This window comes from Sinocyclocheilus grahami, unplaced genomic scaffold (assembly GCF_001515645.1).
Source record: "Sinocyclocheilus grahami isolate Dianchi unplaced genomic scaffold, SAMN03320097.WGS_v1.1 scaffold1633.1, whole genome shotgun sequence".
In the NCBI taxonomy this organism is placed as follows: domain Eukaryota; kingdom Metazoa; phylum Chordata; class Actinopteri; order Cypriniformes; family Cyprinidae; genus Sinocyclocheilus; species Sinocyclocheilus grahami.
In genome coordinates, this window is record NW_015506812.1 from 33411 (window position 1) to 47889 (window position 14479).

The following is a 14479-nucleotide window of genomic DNA, read 5'->3' on the forward strand; positions in this document are numbered from 1 at the left end:
AGTTTGTTTGGACAACATGTATACAAAGTATATATATATATATATTGTTTTGCTGGACCTCAGGAAGACAGTTGTTCTGACAGTCTCTCCAGCTCTTGAATCTCTCCGGAGACATCTACAGAAAACACATTACACAATGCTCCTTTAGATAAACGTCTTTACTTCATGTGAGATAATTTACTACAATTATTTTAAATCATAAAAATGATGAAATCAGAGTCTCTTACTCAACCAGCTGATTTGTCCGGCATGTGAAAACGAGAGTTTCACTGAATGTTTTAGCTCAGATTCGAGGGTCTTCGTTATATTCAGCTGTGTGTGTAACATAGTTAGTCTGTTAAAAAAACTTCCTGATCGCAAAAATATATTTACATATTAGGTAAAACTTTTCAGCCAGAATTTATGACATTCATTATTGATGAGTGCGTGAACTCATTACCTTCAAGGTTTCGAACATATCAGTCACTTTCACTTTTGCTTCATTGAACATTTGATCTTTTAACTGCTTAATTGTTTCTGTTATTATTTTCTCCATCCTCTGCATGGCTCCTGTTCCTCTCTCCTGTGCAGCTTCTGTAATAACCAACATTTAATATTCATTCATCATATTTCTATAGAGAAGCGCTTAACACCTATACCAAACATGTACTGTAATACTGTGCCCTCCACTAATATTAGCCCTTGGTAAAATGAGCAAAGAAGGCTGTGAAAAATGTCTTTATTGTTTAAACTTTTGCTCAAAATATTAACAAAAAAACTTGGCTCTCACTGAAAACAATTGCAAACACAGCACAGTTTTATAAGATACTAAAAATCTTAAAACTAACAGTTGGACAATACCAAAAATAATTGAATAGTCTGTCTTTCTGTATATTTTATTGGTGTCTTACTTATGTAGCCAGGTGTCATTTTCTTTTGAATGGTTGTATGAATTGATGAGTAGATTTCCTTCTTGATCTCAACAATGTCTCTGCTGAGTGATGCCTTCACTTTGTATTCCTGTTCAGACGTGTTGATCAGATAAACAAAGAACATGCAAGAATGTTTGAACAATGTTGCAAATGTACATTCAACATGCAGGTAATAGGTTTAGGGGTTTAGACTTTTTTGGAATCAAAACATTGTCTGTGCTTTTAAAAATTATGTAGGTTTGTCATTTACAGGCAATTGTTGTTACGTGTTGTAAACTGTCTACCAGCAGGTTAATTATTAATAACCCTTTTCCCTATGACTCTCATTTGGCTGTATAGTTATTTATCTAAACTATGCCACAATGGCTTAAATCAAGAACAATTAACATTCTTTAAACAAATAACCTTTTGTGTAGTTTAAAATGTGTTATCACACAGTGCTCTGGAATACTTGATTCTGATTAGCCCGTTGCGACATTCCGAGGTATGTTATTCCCGGATAACAACTGGCTAAAACTAATAACACAGGGTACTGCGAGTTATTTTGACCAGTTCTGATTAAGCTGCTAGAAACTGTTTTTCTTCACAGAAGGTTTGAAACTATAAAGTGATAAAACATTTTAAATCATTATTTCACATTCAATTTACACGGCTATACTTGGATGACTGTACATTATTCCTTGCTTAAAGGTGGGGTAAGTGATTTTTAGAAAACTGACTCGGGCCGACTAGCAAAACAAACTTGCAGCCAATCAGCAGTAAGGGGCGTGTCTACTCATGACGTGGAGGAGAGAGCGCTCAGTGCACAGGACGGACATTAGCCGAGCGACAGAAAGATAGAGATGGTGGATAAAAAACAAAAGAGGAAAACGTCTGCGGAACAAAAGAAGGCTTAAGGCAAGAAGTAGGACCCGTGTAAATATCGGATCAGCTTTCCAGCGCTGGAGAGAACTCAAGGAGCAGAAGGCCTGTGATCGGACGCCGAGGTTGCTTTGTTTCTTCTCGATAGGCGAGTAACACCGTGTCTGCACCGCAACAGCTAAAGTCTGACCGTTGAAAATCATTTGAAATTTGTGTCAATACGTCAGAAGGGGAATGCCGTCTCTAAGCAGAGGATGGCCCACTGGTTAGTGGATGCCATCACCCTGGCTTATCAGGCACAAGCTCACTCAACTAGAAGTGTTGCATTCTCCTGGGCGCTGGCTCGTGGCGCCTCGCTGGCAGGTATCTGTAGAGCTGCGGGCTGGGCGATCCCTAACACGTTCGCTAGATTCTATAGCCTTCGTGTGGAGCCGGTATCCTCCTGTGTTCTCACCTCAAACGGGTAGAAGCACTGAGTGGCCCCGGTTCCGGGTCAGCTTGCTAAAACTGCTCCAGAGAGTCCATATAGTAGACCCTGTTGAGCTCCTCTGTCCCCTTGGCAGCCAGACGTGGCGGAGCATCCGGCGCCAGGCCCTCTCTCGATGAATCCATGAGAACTGGTAGAGGGCTGGGTTCCATATGTAGAGACCTAAGTGGATCCCATATGTGTAAAATCCACGGTATAGCCTTGAGCCCGTATTTCCCCTGCAGACTTCTGCCATTCCAAGAGGATTACAATCACCTCCAATCTTCCATATGCACCTAAGGAATGTTCATATGTGTACTTACTTCCGAAACCTCCTTCGGGAAGTTTGGAGCTTCCGTAACATTCCTGTCCCAAGTGGAACGGGTACGTTTTCCCAGTGTTATCCAGTCTTACTGAGTGGGTAGTGCCATAGCAACAGTAGATGGTCCTCTTGTGGTAAGCCCTGCCCTGCGCCAAAAAGTAGGGCTCCCACAGGACACTGGAAGGGGCGGAATTTGTGTCATTTTGGTAGGGATCCCAATTCGTCGGTCATCCGACGTGACGTAGAGAGTGACCGACTGAATGGGAACAACTCGGTTACGTATGGTAACCCTCATTCCCTGAAGGAGGGAACGGAGACGTCACATCCTGTCGCCACAGCTCCTGTACCACCGCTGAGCGGCCGAGTCACCGGCTCGGCTCCTCAGCGAAAACCTGAATATGCGCTGCATCTGCTGCCTACTTATACTCACGCTGTGATCAGCGGCAGCTGGATGCAATAATCGCATGCTGATGTGCATTGGCTCGTTTAGTTTACGCTCGAAGTGGATTGGTCTCTCTAAGCGAGATCCCAATTCGTCGGTCATCCAACGTGACATCTCCATTCCCTCCTTCAGGGAACGAGGGTTACCATACGTAACCGAGACGTTCCCTTTCAAGGGAACTTCGAACTGCGTCCTCTAGGGGTCACTATGGGGGGAACGCCTCGTCAACACGTTGGCCGGCGGCAGCCATGATGTCACTACCAGTTCGACTATAGTATAAATAGGCACCGGGAGAACACATCCTCTTATTCGTCTTCACTGACTATTTTGTTTGAAGCGTGCATTTCCGTGGTAAGAGCGATCTCTATTCATATCATTATGGCGAGCACTAGCAAAGTGTTTAGAGCAGGGGTGCCCAACCCTGCTCCTGGCGATCGACTGTCCTGCAAAGTTTAGCTCCAACTCTAATCAAACACACCTGCCTTTAATTTTTAAGTGATCCTGAAGACCTTAATTAGTTGCTTCAGGTGTGTTTGATTAGGGTTGGAGCTGAACTTTCCAGGACAGTCGATTGCCAGGAGCAGGGTTGGGCACCCCTGGTTTAGAGGATGTGTGCATCCGTGTCGTTGTTATTTGACACCTGATGACACACAAGATCTATGCATTGTTTGTTTGGGCGAGGAGCACACATGCAATGTCCTCGAGGGGGCAATCTGCATGCACTTTGAGCATTTTTCAATGAAAAAGCTCCGCTCTCGTTTGTCTCTCTTTTCGAGGAAAGATGGGAAGCCATCTGCTTCCCGCGATTCAGGACCCGCCACTACTGAGGCGCAGAGGAGAATGAGCTTGTGGGGATCGCAGGTGGATCTGGCCAATGAGTTTAAAGAGGGGCTTTTCCTCGAGAGTGAGCCACTGGAGGATGATGTTATTTCATTAACATCATCTGATCCAGGGGCCAGTGCTCTGCTGGGTTCAGCCCAGGAAGAGCAGGAAATGTCTGAGGAGAGCGAAGAAGCTGAGGCTGAGCCTTCCCAATCCTCTTGCCCTGCGTATGATGAGCTTTTGGAAGTTATGGATCGCGCCACGGCAAGGCTTGACTTGCCGTGGAAGCGGGCAAAGAAAGTGACGTCGCGAGATTGTCTCGATGAACGTTATCTTTCTGGCCATAGCCCTCCAGCTCAGGTGAGCCTTCCTTTTCTTCCTGATCTCCATACAGAGATCGAGAAGGAATCTTAGAGGCCGTTTTCCTCACGCATCCATTGATTCCAGCATACGAGTTATGCCAACATCGAGGCGATGCGCGAAAACAGCTACGAGAAGATGCCCCCTGTAGAAGAGTAGCTGGCCAGCTATCTCTCTATGGGTGAGACGTCCTCTCTTAAAACTCCCTCCTTGCCATCTAAGCCTCTTCGGGATACATCTCGCTTGAATGGCAGGGCATACTCAGCAGCAGGTCAGGCTGTCGCTTCGTTGCACACGCTGGCGGTGCTCCAGGCTTATCAGGCTGACCTGCTGAAAGACCTGGATAAAGGCAAGGGCCTTTCTCCTGATGAGGTAGCGGAGTTGCGCCGCACCACGGATCTCGCTCTCCGTGCTACTAAGCAGGCCGCCTCTGCTATGGGCAGGTCCATGGCGGCTATGGTAGTGATGGAGAGACATCTGTGGGTGAACCTGGCAGATATCGGGAAGAAAGAGAGGGGCTTTCTTCTCGATGTACTTTGTACTTGTACTAGTACTTTGCGTTCTTTCTAAAATCCTGTATGGTGAGAGCTTCGTGCCCTTTCTTGAGCTGGTTAAGCCCCAGTTCCACCTTGGGCACCACTCCACCTTGTATCCTCCGGATACCCACATTTAACAGGGTGTTGCTACTAGAGGTCTGTTGACACAGTTCCTTCAGCATATGAAGACCATGCGGTAGCCCCTGTGTGACAGGCCAAGACTTAGTATGATTCTAGGCTCTTGGTCGTATTCCTTTAAATGAATCTATTCCTGATTCCAAGCCTTGAGCTCTACCCCGGGCCCAGGAGTTCTGGCCCTAACAGGTAAGTTTTTGGGGTATGTAGCCTAGGCCTTTGGCCGTAGGGGATAATGTCACTGACAGCCGTCTTAACGTCCCAGGGGCAACTCCCATAGCTATGGTAGAGTTGGTACTTAGTGCTCACCATGGTTTTCTGGAATGCACTCCCCTCAGCATGGTGGCGTGGGTATACCGTTCAAAGTTCCCTTGAAAGGGAACGTCTCAGGTTACGTATATAACCATGGTTCCTTGAGTAGGGAACGAGACACAGCATATATAGGTTTCCTGCCTATAGGTCCTATAGGTTTCCTGCCATGCTTCGGTTGCACGCTTCAGACGAAGAAGTGGATGATGTGTTCTCCCGGCGCCTATTTATACTATAGTCGCACCGGTAGTGACGTCATGGCTGTCGCCAGCCAACATGTTGTTGGTGTTTTTTCAATGTATGTTTCAGACACAGGTCACGATGAGGCGTCCCCCCCCCCATAGCGACCCCTGGAGGACACAGTGTCTCGTTCCCTACTCAGGGAACCATGGTTACGTACGTAACCTGAGACGTTCTATAGTATTTTGTCACGCCGCGCAGCTCGCGTCCGGTGTAGACACGGTGTAACATTGGTTTTGCTTTGTTTCACAGAACTAATCGTTGCCTGGGTTGCGTACGTATGTGTGGGGCGGAGCTATCAAAATAGGGGCGAGACCCTTTTGGGGTAGGGGCATGTTTGTTTTGGTGATTTCAAATGTCAACATTGGCTACCAGAAATTGCTTACCTCACCTTTATGAATCAACCCAAACTGTTCTCTGATAGTAATGTAGTATCTTTTTTACTACAGAAGCCTTTCTTAGTGCATCTCTCCTGCTGTTTGAAACAATTCTTGCATGCTGTGTCCTATTTTATCACACAACTAGGATTGGTCTTAAATGTTTTGTTTAAAAATTCAGCTTTGGTCACTTGAATGCTTAGTATCACTGCGCATTGAAAACACAAGGAAAGCACAGACAGCCGAACTCACCTGTGTTTTGATGAAGTTCTCAATGTGTTCTTGCCATAATGATCTTTTATCTGAGTTACTCTGGATGATGCTGAACTTATCAAGATGTTCTTGCAGTGATTTCCCTGTCTTGACATTATCATCAACACTGGAACCAAGAAAAAATAGCAAAAGTAGAATTTGTCTGAAAGCAATTTAGAAGATCAGAAGATATTTTCCAACAAGACAATGCTCCTGCCCACATTGCAGTGCAAAGACAACCAAGTAGCTTGAAAACAAATCCATCAGGCTCATATTTGGGCCTGGTCAGAGTTCAGATTTGAACCCTAGAGAGTATTTGGTGTCATATTAAACTCAAACTAACTCAAACTGAGATATTTTTCAGCTACTCATAAATTTTTGAAGCCATCAACATTGAGTAGAACAACACTGACTCTTCTTTGTCTAAAGAGTTGTCTGCAGGTTTACTCACAAGACTTAAACATGTAAAGACAAAGGCTATCCCATACTAATACTAAGTTACTTTAGTTAATAAAAGCTAAATAAAAAACTTTATATTTTGCCATTTGGGCTTGTCCCAGTAAATAATTCTACTATATGACTGAACTAAATATCAGCATTGGTAAATCGCTTTGATAACATTTCTGAACTAACTAGGGGAGCCTGCATATGGGATTAAAGTGTAAAACTTACGGAAATATTAATTCAAACTCCTCATCGAGGTTGTCATACATGTGTTTGCTCAAACACGTGTTTAACTCTAAAGGTGCGTCCCAGGCTTTTGGCCAGTAATATCCTTTTCTCTCACACATTGCTCGATAAATTTTATGAAAACCTCTGTTATCTTTTGGTCGAGCCTGAAAGCAAAAACACATAAACTGCTGTTAGGAAGCCCAGTAAAATATTGAATATGCAACTTTCACAACAACTGAAACACACTTACAGATTCGATCATGTCTTGTGTGGTCTTCACACATGATCTCACTGATTCTTCAACTCCAGCTGAGAGACAGTCTTCCAGAGTCTTATAGCACGAGTCAAACTGACATTTCAACTCTTTCAGTGCCCTATGTAGGTTTATCTCCAGATCGCTGTGGACTTTGGCTTTTGTCTTATTTAAACACAAAATTATAATAGCAGTGAATTACAGAAAGAAAAGAGAACGTTTGCATTTAAAACATCAGCAATTCTCACTCATACCATATTTTCATCTGCATCCAGTTGGACACCTTGGATCAAAGACAAAACCCCTTTTGCTTCATTGACATAATCTCTGGTCAGTTTTCTGTTGATGTTCTTATTAAGATTCTTCAGAACATCCCTCAGTTTTGGAATCTCTGCAGACCATTTTAAAATTTATTCAATTAGTTCATTATTAAACCAACTTCCAAGTAATGACAAAATTATATTTTTCCTCAAGACAATACCGGTTTCTGTAGCTTCCAGAACTGGATTTTCTGGATCCAGGAATGCTTCAGAACTTACAGTAAAAACATCAGTGATGAATCTCTCTTTTGAATCCTAAATAACAATATTAATCAGTCAGTCTAATTAATTAATTATTTTCTCAAAGTTATAATAAACACATATCTAGAAACTAAAACTAATCAAACTTGTACAAACCTTCAACTTTCATGACACCAAACACAGATTCAAAAACATACACAAAACACCAGATAATATTTGTAGTTATTTGATCTTGTTTTCCAGTAAAAATAATCTGTATACGTTTACTTTCCCCTTTAGGCAAATCATGAATGTTGTTTTCTCTGGAAGCAAGACTTAATATCATTCTGCTTCTCAAGTACATGTATTTTGAAGATGCTTTTACTGGAAAACAAGGTGAGGTTTAGTATTAACATATTCTGGGGTTTAATTCTGTTTTTGTTTTTGACTGCACTAGTCCCGTTGATTTTCTTAGGTATCAAAAATTCAATTGTATATAATAAAAATCTTCTATAATAATACCCTGCTTCCAGCATTTTTTAATTTTCTTTTCACTGCTTCCTTTGCACGGCTGTTTCTATGAAGTATGCATTTTGTTTTCAGATCCTGAAAAACAATCAACACAAGAGATATTGTTAAAGCTAGATGAAGTATCTGGTGATATTTGATTCAGGATAAAACCATTCAAAAGAACATCACTTTCATGGGAGTCATCACATTACTAATGATACAAAACATAAAACATATAATGCACTTTTCAGCCTTTTCTTTGGTGAATAAAAAAAAAAGTGGTCAAGTTTTAGTAAAAATAGAATGTTCTTGATTAAAATGCATTTTTCAAGTGCAGCCAAATGTTACATCATAAGACAACAGTCAAAAGAAAGTCAAAATTTCAGACATTTAAAATAAAGTCTTAATGACATGTTGAATAGTACAGTATTCAACTGAATAATGCAGAAAAATAGAGCAAACCTTTGGTCCAGTCATTTGTTCATCAAGCTGTTCATTTCTAAAGAAAAACAAAATGAAAATGACAGAGCAAAACAAGTCATTGTTATGAATTATAATTGTCCATTAATTCAATTATTTCTTTTTAAACATGTTTACGTTAATGTTGCAAAAGATGTAATTTAATGACAAAAAAGTATTGTTCTAACGCAAGATATCCTCTTGGATCAATGTGATCGGTCTTGGTGCAGATGAAGTTGATGTGTTTGCATTCTCCTCCTCCTCCCAAGTCTTGAATGCAGTGCTCCAATATTTCCCAGGGGTCTTTGTCTGAGACTGCTCGGTTGATGTCACTTACAATCCACACAGATGAACAGTGCTTTAGTTTCTAAGTGAGAGCAAATACAAAAGCAGAGTAAAATATCAGATGATATACCTGTGGTTTTGTAATATATTTTACGTTTCACACACATTTACGAGTACTTAAAAGAGAAGTGTTTACAGATCTCCAAAAATAATTTTCAACACTTACACAATGTCAGGTTTTAATGCATTTGTTGTGGTCTGAATTTGGGCCATAACTCTTTCAATGACCTGCTTTGCTTTGTTTCTTATCTCCATATCTGTGTTCCGTGAAAAAACAAAAACAATTATAACAGGAATTGTTAACGTCTACCCCTGCCATTTACACTGTCGGAAAAAAAATTGCAAAATTTGTACCTTTAAGGTTACAATCGCTTAACACAGGGGCAAAAAAGGTACAAAGATGTCTTTTTAAGGGTATTGCCCCAAAGAGATATATATATATATATATATATATAACAGGGACATTTACCCTGGAGCAACATGGGGTTATGTGCCTAAATGGTACAATAGTGAAAAACTAAACTAAAGAACTATAAACTTAAAACATATATATACGTATATATTTATATATTTTTAAGGTGTGGATAAAATGCTTGTTATAAAAGGCACTTGTTAATAGGCAGGGGTAAACTGGTCTCCAAATCTTGAATGAACTTAATGCCATTTCCCATAGTCTGAAGATTGTATTTTTACTCTATGTATTTTTGTACAATTAGTGTCAGAATTGACTTACCTGTAGTCATCAGTGGCCGTGCAGTGATATCTGGAGACTCTTCACGTTTTCTTTTAATACCTTTAAGAGAATTCATAATAATCAACAATTTCCTGAATGACAAACTTTACTGGGAGCTAGCAAACAATTATAATAACCAGATTTCATACCATGACTAATGACTGTGGTTTGGGAGGAAAAGCCTAAAAGGAAAAAACATTTCACATTAAAGACTCTTTTATAATTTCTTTAATCATTTTTAACAATTTCTCCTGTAGATGATGTCCAGACACTAGATGCAGCATTTGAAGATTATACAAATGATGTTCAAGACTGCAAATTTGCAGAAATTTCCACCACCAAGCTAGGTTTTTTGCAATGATCTCTCCACCTTTTTGCTTCTTGCCATAGTCGCCTTGAGCTTTCTCACAGACAATATATATTAGGGTATCATTTTATCAAATGTTGCTTTAAATGGAACCACTCAATGAGGAGCTTATAAAATTTAAGACATTAGTGCTGCAATATGTTCCTGTAAAGCTGCTTTGAAACAATGTGCATTATAAAAAGCACTATATAAATAAATCTGACTTGATTCCCAATAACATTCAGACTAGAAGATCTGTACTTTGGTAGCTACAACAATTCTTTGTTCTAGTCAGAGCTCAAAAGACATTAATTTCACTCATTATTATAAAATTTTACCACCAGTGGATATTCCTGACCGCAGTGGAGAGTTTTGTCTTTCAAGACATCCAAAAGATGTAGAGGGTCTAAAAAAAAAAAAAAAAATATTACTAACAAACTTGAAAATAAGTTATAGATTATTAAATCTATAGTATGTATTTGCTGATGTTCTCAAAATTTTCAATAGATCTACTGTCCCAAATAAAGAAACCTGGTTCATTTTTGACTATTTGTGTGTGTGTGGTGTGGCCACCGTGCTAATGCTGTCCTTATCGTTATGTTCTTAACACTGCTTATGATAACATACAGGCTTATGCTCTGATTAAACGGTGGAGTATTTAAACAGGTGTAGTTGTGTACTGTCTCCAAGCAGAGGCTGGCCCATTGGATAGTGGATGCCATCGTCTTGGCATATCAAATCCAAGGCGTGCCATGCCCACTCGGGTTGAGAGCACACTCGACGAGGAGTGTTGCTTCTTCTTGGGTGTTGGCACACGGTGCCTCGCTGACAGATATATGTAGAGCTGCGGGCTGGGCAACACCAAACATGTTTGCTAGGTTTTATAGCCTTCGTGTAGAGCCAGTGTCCTCTTGTGTACTCGCCTCAAGTAGCCAGTGAACCAGAGACTGCTCGGTGTCTCACTTGTTGTGCCCTCTCCTCTACGGGCTGGACATGTGCGCTTATTCTGCTCTTTATTTCAGTTCCCCACAAGGCGAACCCTGTTAACTTCCTCCATCACCTTTGGCAGCCGGACGGGCGGAACGTCTGGCACCATCCCTACTACTTGTAAGTACGCCTTTTGGTTGACCGCTGTGCTAGGCTAGGTGTCCATATCTTGTGATTCCCACGGCGATCCCATGTGTGTATTCTTCCACGGTACGGTTCCCCTCTTGGTGAGCCTGTGTCTTTCCATTGGCAGACTACACTCTGCCATCCCTGCTGGTGTTGACTCCATCCTAACTGGGACGGAGCCACCTTAGAGACATTCCATTTGTTGTACTGCCCTTTATGCCCAGTTCACATGTGTAATCTCCACATGATACCTTCCTATGGGCAGGATGTGGATTCTGCAGCGTTCCTGGAAAGGGTTCACTTTAAGATAAATAAATGCTGTGGAAGTATTGTATTATTAGTTCAGTAACCAATGGAACCCCTGTCCTATCTTCTGCCCCAGTTGCTGCGGGTGGACCAGGTGGCTTACTAGTGGTGCTGGAAGGGGCAGCAATAGTGGTGCTTTGTTAGGGATCCCAATTTGTCGGTACGTTCCGACGTGACGTTGAACGTGACCGACTGAAAGGGAACGTTTTGGTTATGTATGTAATCACCGTTTCCTGAAGGAGGGAATGGAGACGTCACGTCCCATCGCCACAGTTGTTGTACCACCACGGGGTGCCGGGTCACTGAAAACCTGAATGTGCGTTGCACCCGCTTCCGCATTTATGCCCGCGCTGCAGGGCGGAGCACGAGATGCATATCTCGCACACCGATATGCATTGGCTCGTTTAGTTTACACTCGAAGATGATAGGGCTCTCAGGCGAGATCCCAATTCATCGGTACGTTCCAACGTGACGTCTCTGTTCCCTCCTTCAGGGAATGGGGGTTACATATGTAACCGAGACGTTATTGATGATGATGCTGTAACATCATTTTAAATTCAGTTTGGTTAGCGATTTCTTCCAGTGGTAATTTTGGTGAAAATAAGAAGTTAATCCCACACTGAAATTGGTTTAATGTATATGTGGGCCAATATATTTGATGTTCAATTTACATCAAATAAACGTCATTTCAAGTTTTTGACATCAGTAGTATTTGCATATTTGACCTGTTTTTTATGTAAATTTGATATCTTTTCAACATCAATTGCCCAATGGGCCGTGCTTGGACCCCGATGATCGCTGCTTGTGGCTATATTTTTACTTCATAATTGTATGCAATGAATGTAATGTACCTAATGAATTGTGATTATTATTACTACTATTATTAATACTATAACAAGTCTAATTACTTACGGTTCAGTCTGCTGTCTGAGTGCTTCTTCCCTCTCTTTAGCCTGTTCAAAAGTGGCTATAACAAGATATGCAAATATTTTATATTATTTAAGTATTTCTTGGTTAATAAAGTAGTCCGATTTATAAATTTGCCTCATAATAAAAAAAAATACAATATACTGTACATGACATATAGAATAATTTAAATCTTTACCATGTTGTTCATGAAATATGATGTTCAGCATCTCCCATGGATTTTCTCCTCTAGCAGGTTCAAGTCTGTTCTTTACAGCTTCTGTGCATGTCTTAGGTGCCTTGAATGGAGGCCAGTAACATTGTGTCTTGTGTTCATTCAGCCAGTTTGTTGGTATCACAGTCAGCTCACTTGATTCTTGCAGGGTAATGACTGCATACAAACTGTGTGTAACACAAAGAGCATTTCTTGATTGATTTCTTGAAACAGTGAACATTTTATTATTAAAATAGAATATTAAAATAAAAATAATTATGAAGCAAACACTGATATTTTTCTTTCAGCAAATGGGCCATAGTATAAATAATACTTGGCCATAGCTAATAGCTTTGGGTACACGTCCGCATGTTCATACACCATGTTGTATTGTAGTTTTGTTCTTGTGCATTTGTAATCTGTTTCTGTGGCCCCACCCTAATTGCTTATACCTATCAGGAACTATGTTCAAGTTTCCTCCATCGACCACCAGATGTCTCACTCTCCGGGATTCAGAAAAATCCCAAAATCCCACTTGCCTAGACTGATTGCAGCTGCACCTGCTCTACCTGGTCTAATAGTCTCTACTGCCTCTGATAGTCTACCTATTTAAGCAGGGTTTCCACAGCCATTCATTGCAAAGTCTTGTTGTCCTGGCTACAATTCTGAGTGTCCTGTTGCTATTCTGCCTGTGTTTGACCCTGCCTAGATTATTGTTTATTTGGTTATTTGTTCCCTGGATTTACGTTGTTGATTGTTTGCCGCCTGTTAATAAACATTTAGACCAGCACTTGCCTCCCACATACTTTTTATACATAATGTGATGCCTTGCATTACACAGATTTCTGAGAGCACTTTACAATAAGGTTCCATTGGTTACTGAACTAATAATACAATACTCCCACAGCATTTATTTATCTTAATGTTCATTATAACATTTACTATCATATTTTAAAATCAAAAGTAGTATCTGTTAAAATTAGTTGATTTGAACTAACAAGTACAAATGATGAACAATTGTATTTGTATTAACTAACATATTATTATTTACTACTGTAAAGTGTTACCATAATTTTTTCGAAATATTTGACTGCTGCTATCAGAGACATTTGGAAAATGGATGGTAAATGTATTACTAAGTACTACTTGGACACAGAAATCTATTTGGAATCTAAACACAGTGTACATATCTTTACTTATACATATGAATGTTGACCTTTACTTCTATAAGGTCTTTGTCTAGTAGATTTAATCTGTTATTTTTTGGCCTCCAACAAAAATTGTATTTGCATTATCACACTGTGCCTTGTGAATTATGATGCATGCTTACCCATCTTTCTGTGCTCTTACAAGTTCCTCTTTTTTCGTTGTAGCCTCCTGATAGGTGTCTGCAGTAAAATATTACAATATCTAGTTACATTATGAAACATGAAAGAGTTCTATGTATTTGTTTATTTTTAAACAGACAGTGTTACCGTATTCTGCATGTAAGAGAATGTTTAACATGTCCCATGGTTTTCCTGCTGTTGAAGGCTCAGTTCTGTCTTTCACAGCTTGCATGTACTTCTCTGCTGATCTGAATGGGGGCCAGTGACATTGTGTCTTGTCTGTGTTCAGCCAGTTTGATGCTGCCACCATCACCTCATCTGAATCTCGCAAGGTTACAACAGCATACATGCTTGACCTAGTGGAAAATGTAAACAGTTTCACACAAATGACTATGTTTAAATACATTTCCACAGTCAGTGGAGATTGAACATTGCACATGCTAATGACTAAATGCACTATCATGCAGTGCTGATATTAATTAATATAACACTAGTGAAACCTCACAGACTGCTCTATATACCGTACAGTGATTAATCACATGAATTACATTTTGAATGCAGCTCTTTTAGGCCATCGTTCTTCTGCTCCATCCATCTGTGTATCCCAGTCTTCCATCTCAGACTCACTGTCCAGGCTGGTTTCTGGTAAAGGTTCACCATTTCCTCTGGGTAATGTCACAATGTCATATTCTTCATCAGTGCTGTTTCTCACAATAGCACGTACCTGATGTAGGTCCTCTGGTAGGACGCAGACTATCACA

The 14479-nt window shown here is 40.6% G+C and overlaps 1 protein-coding gene across 1 annotated transcript; it reads right to left on the bottom strand.

Annotated features, from left to right (window-relative positions):
- Positions 1-6701: 6701 nt before the first annotated feature.
- Positions 6702-14473, bottom strand: LOC107571673 (uncharacterized). Its single transcript, XM_016258006.1, has 13 exons — positions 14267-14473; positions 13866-14074; positions 13721-13778; positions 12376-12578; positions 12183-12237; positions 10190-10257; positions 9655-9687; positions 9506-9565; positions 8939-9029; positions 7440-7492; positions 7213-7349; positions 6956-7123; positions 6702-6869 (listed from the first exon to the last, which is right to left on the bottom strand). Exons 1-13 carry the CDS (start codon positions 14332-14334, stop codon positions 6702-6704), a joined length of 1371 nt encoding a protein of 456 aa, XP_016113492.1. The 5' UTR covers positions 14335-14473.
- Between the last annotated feature and the right edge of the window lie 6 nt (positions 14474-14479).